This window comes from Cygnus atratus, chromosome 1 (assembly GCF_013377495.2).
Source record: "Cygnus atratus isolate AKBS03 ecotype Queensland, Australia chromosome 1, CAtr_DNAZoo_HiC_assembly, whole genome shotgun sequence".
Lineage (NCBI taxonomy): Eukaryota > Metazoa > Chordata > Aves > Anseriformes > Anatidae > Cygnus > Cygnus atratus.
The window spans coordinates 75,553,809-75,562,226 of NC_066362.1; the positions used below are offsets into that span (position 1 = coordinate 75,553,809).

The window sequence follows — 8,418 nt, forward strand, 5'->3', positions numbered from 1 at the left end:
TGACGCCCATATTAAACTATACTAGGGAATCTACTATAAAGAACTAATCCCTTTTCCAGGAATGTACAAATATGAAATTAAGATGTCTCAATACCTATAAAAATACGTAAGCAAACCCCAAGCACTTCACTTAAAGTTTTCCAAGTCTATTAGCTTTTTAAAAAAATCATCATCTTCAGATGCACTGGATGCAGTTGTTCCAGAAAAAAGTAGGCCCAATGAGCTTACTTCAAATGAAAATTTTGTCCCTCAGCCTCCATTGGCCACAGGCATATTTACAAGGCTTAGTAAGTTGCCACAGCTCAGTTATTTTACATAAATATACCATTATAGAACTGGAGTTGTGCTGTAGCCTTTTTACCTCCCCAGTTGTTTCTTCTGAGGAATCTGTATGGTGTAAGCCTGACAATAGCAGACTAAATTTATGACTACAGAAATGCAAGTTTGACTAAATATTAAATTAAATACAAGCCTGATTAAATATGTCAATTTTAATATTTTACAGGTTGGAACTGCTTTGTAGTTTTTAATCTGCAAAACATGCTGCTACAACACCTACCATTCTGTGCCATATTACACTCTTCATTCCATTGGTGCAGCCTACTAAGCAGAAGGATCTAATTCCCTACAGATCAGATTGCTAAAGACGTACTTGTATTGCTCTTATCTGTCCATCCACATTAGCAATACACGTTACCTAAGTTGATGCATGTCCAATACATAGAAGTAGGTAGTCTTGAACAGGAAATGAGTAGACATGTAGAAATAAACACAATAATACAAGATGGGTAACTCAGACACAGAAAGTGACCAACAGTTCGACTCCAAGTTCACGTGCTGAAGCCCAAATCATCTGGTGGGTTTGTTTTTGTTGGTTTTATTTTGCATTTTATTTTTTCCAAACGGAAGAAAAGATGTTGGCATTTCTAGAGTCCTAGGATGAGGGGCACAAGTTTTTTGAGTGTGTGAAGATAAAAAGAAAAACCTCTCTACAGCATGGTGGGGATTACAGGCCTTTTGCTACTTATGATTTTAGCATTCACATGGCAGCAACTGCTTATGCTGAAAAGCAATATTACATAAGTTACTTTCAGTTCTCATTGCTAGTTTCTCAGAGCCATCCAATGCTTCCTCATTGCTGTCTGCTTTAGAGGCATTCACCAGTTGCCATGAGAACGCAGAGCAGCAGCAGAAGCAGAGCAACGAGCAAGTAACAGCACATCAGTGGCTGCAATGGAGTAAAAGACCCGTTCGTAAATTACAAATCATAAAAAATGCCATACCAGGTATCTGCAGATTTATTTATTTTTAAATGAGATGCCAATGGCATGAACACTTACTCTGCAAACTTTAGAGTTTACCTACCCCTTTACTTGCTCTGTAAAAGATAAGCTAAGTAGTAATACAAGTGTTTAATTACCATTTTTGTTAATTAAAACAAATGGCCACCACTGTATTCGTGCCATTGTCTAGCATTATCTGTATGAACTCTGGCAAATTAAACAGCATATTTGAGCTTTACAGAAAATACAACAAGAACATATAAGTTTGCAGACAGATGAGTAAATTACACAAATACTATTACAGTAACTGTTTCTTTTAGACATTAAGGCCCATATAAAAAGTAACAGATTGAAGTCAGACATATTTATGAACAGAAAAAAAATAAGATATTAATATTTTAAGTCAAAGAAATATACACTAAGATGTGAAATTTGAGAACAGAACCACCATGTGTTTCTCATGTCACATGCCACTTAACCTCTGAGGAAAGACATCGTTACTGATGATCAGAGTACTTGGAAGTCCCACAGGAGCAGGGCTGGGTGCGGCAGTTCCCTGTAGATACAGAGCTCTGTTTTCATCTGGCTTTCACAGTTGCATTTTGCAGGGGTGCACTGCCCCCTGGTGCTACGAGTCCGGAAGGGGCTGGCTATGCGTGCCACTTCTTGTCTTCAGCTGTGACTGGGCAATATCTGCCAGGGCACTCTGTATCTTTTCCAGCAGCATATCTCCACGATAAACCACCTCTTCCAGACGGGCAGCTGCTTCGTGATTTTCTTCTTCTAATCGATACAGACTAGCGGCCTTTAAAATGGAAGGGAGACTAGTAAGGATCTTCAAATACACAAAACTTTCTTACTAAGGGGAGGTGGTATGTAACAGTTAACGCCCCCTAGAAAACAAAGATTCTCCCTTTATCCTCAAATTCTATACTAGTAAATTCAGAGTAACCCATCAGAAATTGCAGCCTGAAACACAGTGCATATCCACATGGAGTAAATGAAAAACACCAAATAGAGATGTTAGCTGCTTTCATACTGCAACTCTTAGCTCTCCTGATAAGAAGTGAATATTTATCCCCTTCCCCACACAGGTACTGAAAACTATCCTTACATCTTATGGGGACCTTATTTAGACCTTCCTATTAAATAGTATATTTCACATGAAACTAACAAAATCACATATTTTATTTCTGAACAAAAATGTCTCAGTTAGAGAAAGTTAGTGAAATAAAACACCTGAGCTTCAGCATTCAGGTAAAATATTTACCAAATTTAAAGCTACTCAAACTTGTTCCAACTCAATTACAGAACAGATGGAACAAAATTGGCTTCAGACACTTTTTTTTTACTACTACCCAAACCCTTAAAACCTGGTTAATGGGTCTTCTTAAAATCATGCTTAAACTGGCAAGTTCTATGAACGCATTCATCTGTTCTGCAAGACTCATGTACAGTGAAGGTTAATATATCACCTAAGACTTGACAGACCTTGGAAGAAGGGTCAGAGAAAGAACAGAAAAACGTACAAGCTCAAAATATAGAATCCAGCTCAGTTAGTTCAGTCTCAGTTGTTAGAAGGTTGACTGCAGGTAAACTGCCATTTTTGAGCAAAATATGCATCAGCCTTGACACAAAAGACCTCAAGAGGGACCAGTAAATTGTATTGGGTATTAAGGTGGCAGCCCCTTTTATCACTTAAGTTAAGCCTACCTATCAGGTGTCTATCTACCTTTCTCAACTAAACCTCCACTGCATACCTTAGAGTATTCCAATCACCATCAAAATAGTCTTTCAAAATGTCAGAATATTTATCTTTAATAGTGCCCTAATACAAACAACAGAAAATAAAAGTCAAAACTAGAATCAGTAAAAGATGGAATCCAGGCTAACTTCTCAAAACCAAGCAAAAAAAGATCAGAAGTTCTTTTGAAACCAATTTCTGCATTAACTAAGCAAGAAACTGTTAGAATATCAATTCTGAGGAAAGCATGCCCCTACTGGATAACTAATTCCTTTCTGGAGCACCCTGGTTTGCTTGCATTAGCTGTCACTACAATCAGACTCAACCCAGTCATGAAAGAAGTCTAATTTAGCTGCAGCAGAAGGAAGTCTTCAACTATTAGATACAGTTACACGAAATGAGGCTGGTGTTTACATTCCCAATTAGTATGTTCAACTGTTATTAGCAAGGTTTCCAAACTGCTTTTGGATAGTCACAGATTATCAATCCTGGTGTAAAACCTTCAGGAGATCTTAAAGCAACTAGATTTCTCAAAGAAACAGAATTTTCTGTATCCTTGCTGCATTCTAAAAAGAAAATACTTGATGTAAATTTAGAAACTAGAGTCCAAAAAATGACATTTAATATGCAAGGTCTGTACATAGAACATCAAAAAAAAACCAGCAGCATTCTTTGAATTGTGGGTCTGAGACATTTTTTGGAAGTGAGAAACAGCTGAATGTTGCAAAAGGGCTCAGAAGCTGTTTGCAGCAGTTCCATTCCTGTAAGTCAGGGAATGGAGGTTATGATACTGGCTACACCTGCTAATAGCTGCCTTGGTTAGTAGCTGCTTTCTGTTCCCAAGCTCTTCCTAGAGCTTCTGTGGTCTAAAGAAAGGAAGAACAAGAAATAAAAGCATCAAGATTGCCTGGCTGGTCCAAAAGAGTACATCCTATTACTGAAAAGTGAAGGAACTGCTTTGTGACAGAGATAGAGAACTTAAAACATACCCTGCCAATCCTTTAACAACCAGTAACATTGTGGGAGAATGAAAGGCTACCAAAATGCAACAAAATGGAACAGCCCTAATGAGCAAATAGACTACGAAAGATCCAAGGAAAAAAAGCAGCCAACAATGCCAATGCACATCAGTACTGTCACATCTGTTGCATTAATATTAGAATATCTAAAGAACACAGGTAGTTGTACTATGCTTTAGGACTGTGATGTTATGATAAGTTTATTTTGGAAAAATTTCTAGCCAAAAAGTTTAAAATATTCTGTGTATAGCCGTATTAAGAACCAAATGTAAAGAGCAGTTTTTCCAGTGAGCCCATAAAATACTGACAGGCTACCTTCATGAAAAATTCAGGCCTACACTAGAGTCACTTTTTATGATTGCATGTCTGAAAGTAAAAAAAGTGTTTAAAAAAGAAGGAAAGAAGGAAGGTTGCCATCAGTAACAGTTGATATTTTTAATTACAAGTACTCTTACCTGCAAAGCTGCTGTTGATTCTTCACTAGGCAGGGAATCTATTAGAACATCAATATCTTTTGCAGTTCGTGCAATCAATGCTGCAAACAGCTGGGCATATTCTTTAAAAGAATGAAAAAAAGTCAACCTGCTCAACACATTATTGAAATAAGCATAACTCTGCTTTTACAACAGAAAATTCTAAAGAGTTGAAGTATACAGATGTTAAAATTTCCCCTAGAGGAAGGATATAACAGTATCGTAAGTGATAAGAACACAAACATATTAGTGACTGCATCAGTTGACAAGGGAAAACCGACTGATGTCATCTACCTGGACTTCTGTTAGGCCTTTGACGCAGTCCCACATGACATCCTGATCTCCAGATTGCAGAGAGATGGATGTGAACGGAGGACCATTCAGTGGGCAAGGAATTGGCTTGAAGGGTGCACCCAGAGAGAGGTGGTCAATGGCTCTATGTCCATGTGGAGGCTGGTGATGAGTGGTATCCCTCAGGGGTCTGTCTCGGGACCAGTACTGTTGAATATCTTTATCAATGACACAGACAGTGGGATCGGGTGCACCCTCAGCAAGTTTGCAGGCAACACCAAGCTGAGTGGTGCAGTCGATACAAAAGAAAGAAGGGAAGCCATCCAAAGGGACCTGGACAGGCTGCAGAAGTGGGCCCACGTGAACCTCAGGAGGTTCAGCAAGGCCAAGTGCAAGGTGCTGCACCTGGGTCGGGGCAATCCCAGACATGAGGACAGACTGGGAGAACAACTCATTGAGAGCAGCCCTGTGGAGAGGACTTGGGGGTTCTGGTGGACCAAAAGTTCGGCATGAGCCAGCAGTGCGTGCTTGCACAGCCCAGAAGGCCAACTGCACCCTGGGCTGCAGCAACACAGGCATGGTCAGCAGCAGGTCGAAGGAGGGGATTGTCCCCCTCTGCTCTGCCTTGTGAGGCCCCACTTGGAGTGCTGCAGCCAGCTCTGGGGTCCCCAGCACCAGAAGCATGTAGACCTCTTAGAGCGGGTCCAGAGGAGGGCCACAAGGATGCACAGAGGGCTGGAGCACCTCATCACAGGACAGGCTGAGAGGGATGGAGCTGTTCAGCCTGAAGAGAAGGCTCCAAGGTGACCTCGTTGCAGCTTTTCAGTACTTAAAGGGGGCTTATAAGAAAGGTGAACAACTTTTAGTTTCAAACCATTCCCCCTTGTCTTGTCATTATCTGACTGAGCAAAAGGAGGGGAAGACTTAGATTAGAGGTTAGGAGGAAATTCTTCATTCAGAGGGTGGTGAGGCACTGGCACAGGTTGCCCAGAGAAACTGTGGAGGCCCCATCCTTGGAGGTGATCAGGGCCAGGCTGGATGAGGCCCTGAGCAACGTGCTCTGGTGGGTGGCATCCCTGCCCATTGCAGGGGTGGTGGAACTGGATGATCTTTAAGGTCCCTTCCAACCCAAGTCATTCTACAAAGATGATGGTAGTTTGACTACAATCCCAGATAGAACAAGGTAGCTGGTTATACAAAGGGCTGGGCTTTATATTAATGAGAAAATAGCTAGAACTCCATTGTGGTTACCCAGTTAAGAAATTACTAAGAACAGTACTAAGTACTCTAGTCACTACATTAAGCACTGAAAGTATCTAAGAACTCATTTAACGTTTCAACCCTTGCCTTGAAGTCTGTCACTAGACTTAAAGAGAACACTAGAAACTGTAAAGGTAATGATTCAAATACACAGACTATTTAAATTATGTTAAGAATCATGAAAGAATGCAAGGTTTGTTAGTTTTAAAAAAAGTTAACTATTCAGCCACAGGAAAAGTTAAATTGCCACTGAGAAACAGAAGAAGATAAGTTTATAATGGATCTTAATTTAGCTACCAGATCTTTGAAAGACCTACATGGATTTTTAATAAGAGGTTCTAGAAGTCAGAAACAAAGCTTTCCCATATGGAGTTGTATCCATTCAATTTGAATCAATTTGTTACTGCAGCTAGAATACTGAAACAGCCTTCAATTTATAATTTAAGATCTTACACATTTTTTCCTGTTGATGGCTTCCACAAATCTTACATGAACTGAGAAAATACTCTCCAACAGAGAAAAAACTAGAAAAGATTGACATTCTCAAAGGTACGCTTGACTTGAATAAAACCAACAACCCAGGCAACCAAAAGCACCCTAACAAACCCACTTAAAGCTTGTCCTCTGTGTTATCACATCTATACTCTTACCTGTACATCAGTGCTCTCCACACTGAGCTTTAAGGCCTGTTTGTTAAGAATTTAAATATCCAAAGACGTGTAACTGGTAGTTTTGTTTCGTCAGCATCATTAACTCAGTTATATGATTTTACCGAACTCACTACATTCAGACAAATGAATAAGAAAGATAAAGCAGAGGACTGAACCTTTTATGACCTTAACAAAGCCTCTAACTCTTAAGTCATCACACAGATGTCAGTACCTGGGAGAGCCTCAAGTACCACAAGGAAGCAAACAAATCTTTTACTTGCTTTTTTTCCAATTAATTCCTGTCAGAGAGCAAGCCACTAAAGACCATTGAAAGACTAGTCAACAACTGTCCTAGAAAGAGCATCACTGTTCCCCTGGTATCCTACTAATCAAACTTTATCTAATGCATGAAACCTGCAAAATTTTTTCAGGGAAAAACAATAGGAGGGTGTTGATTTAGGATGAGGATAACATAATTATTTAAATACTAACTTGAAATTCTAAGATTACATAGAACTTTTACTTTTCTTTTCAATTTTAGTATCTTACATTAGTTTTATTTCTCTCAGGGAAAAAAAAAATACACAAACAACCTACCAACAGCAACCAAAAAAACCCACAATTATCGGCTGGGAGAGTCAACATGACATTATTCCTTAATTTCATAAGCAAACGACACATACAGAAACATAAATAACTACAAGTCTATGAAATGGAGAATTTTAAACTCATGCTCAACTTCATGAAACTAACCCCTATTCTTGTAAAAAAAAACAACAACAAAAAAAAAAACATTTTGGAAGTAAAGGGCTGCTCACTAACAACCTCCCCCAGCAGTCCTATTACAATAACTTATATAGAAAAGGCTACTGTATATGTGCAAATAAACCACCACAAGAAACACATTTTAATGCTTAGTTAAAACTTAAAATGATCTTTCTTCTACCACGATCTTATACAGCAAGTGCAGTTGATGTTGTTTTGTGACTTAAATTAAGTCACCCCTCGAGTTACTGGTGGAACTGTTTGCTGAGCACGAAATGGTGCAAAGCGAGAGCCACAGACCACACCGCATCGGGACACGCTCGCGGTGCGCTAGCAGAGGCTGGAGGACTTGCCTTCCGTTGGATTAGCCGGCTGGTCCTTGTTGATTGCCGTCTGGATGTTGCTGAAGGAGGCCGGCGGGCCGCACTGCTGCAGCACTCCGATGGCATTGCAGAACTGGTCTGCGAGCTGCGGGCAGTAACGAGACCGTTAGTTTACCTCAGCACCGCAGCCATTTCCATCCCATTTCGCCCCCCGGCCCCCGCGGCTCGGACGGGAGCAGTGCCCGCGGCCAGCAGCGGCGATGCCCCCAGGGCTGCCAGCGCAGCGAGCCCAACGCCGGGCTCCTCTCCCCTGCAGAAAGAAAAAATCAGAAGGGACAGGAGGGGAAAGCAGCACCGCCTCACCGAGTTCACGGCGTCCTGCAGCTGCGTTAGCCTGTCCGCCATGGCGATGCTGTCCTTCCCCACCCGGATACCAGGCCGAGCCGGGCCGGGCCCGCCACCTGCAGGCCGGGAGGAGCCGCGGCCCCGGGTAACTCGGGACTTAGTTAAAAAGCTGAGCCACGACACTGACTACCAAAGCCGAGCCACAAAGCTGTTGGCACAGTGTAAACGCAAAGCTACCGCTCGTTTTTAAGGTATTAGTGAAGCT

The 8,418-nt window shown here is 41.1% G+C and overlaps 1 protein-coding gene across 1 annotated transcript; it reads right to left on the reverse strand.

Moving 5' to 3' along the window:
- Positions 1-1,287: 1,287 nt before the first annotated feature.
- MED21 (mediator complex subunit 21) lies at positions 1,288-8,267 on the reverse strand. Its single transcript, XM_035540849.2, has 4 exons — positions 8,172-8,267; positions 7,839-7,953; positions 4,502-4,602; positions 1,288-2,088 (listed from the first exon to the last, which is right to left on the reverse strand). Exons 1-4 carry the CDS (start codon positions 8,211-8,213, stop codon positions 1,912-1,914), a joined length of 435 nt encoding a protein of 144 aa, XP_035396742.1. The 5' UTR covers positions 8,214-8,267; the 3' UTR covers positions 1,288-1,911.
- Positions 8,268-8,418: the final 151 nt, after the last annotated feature.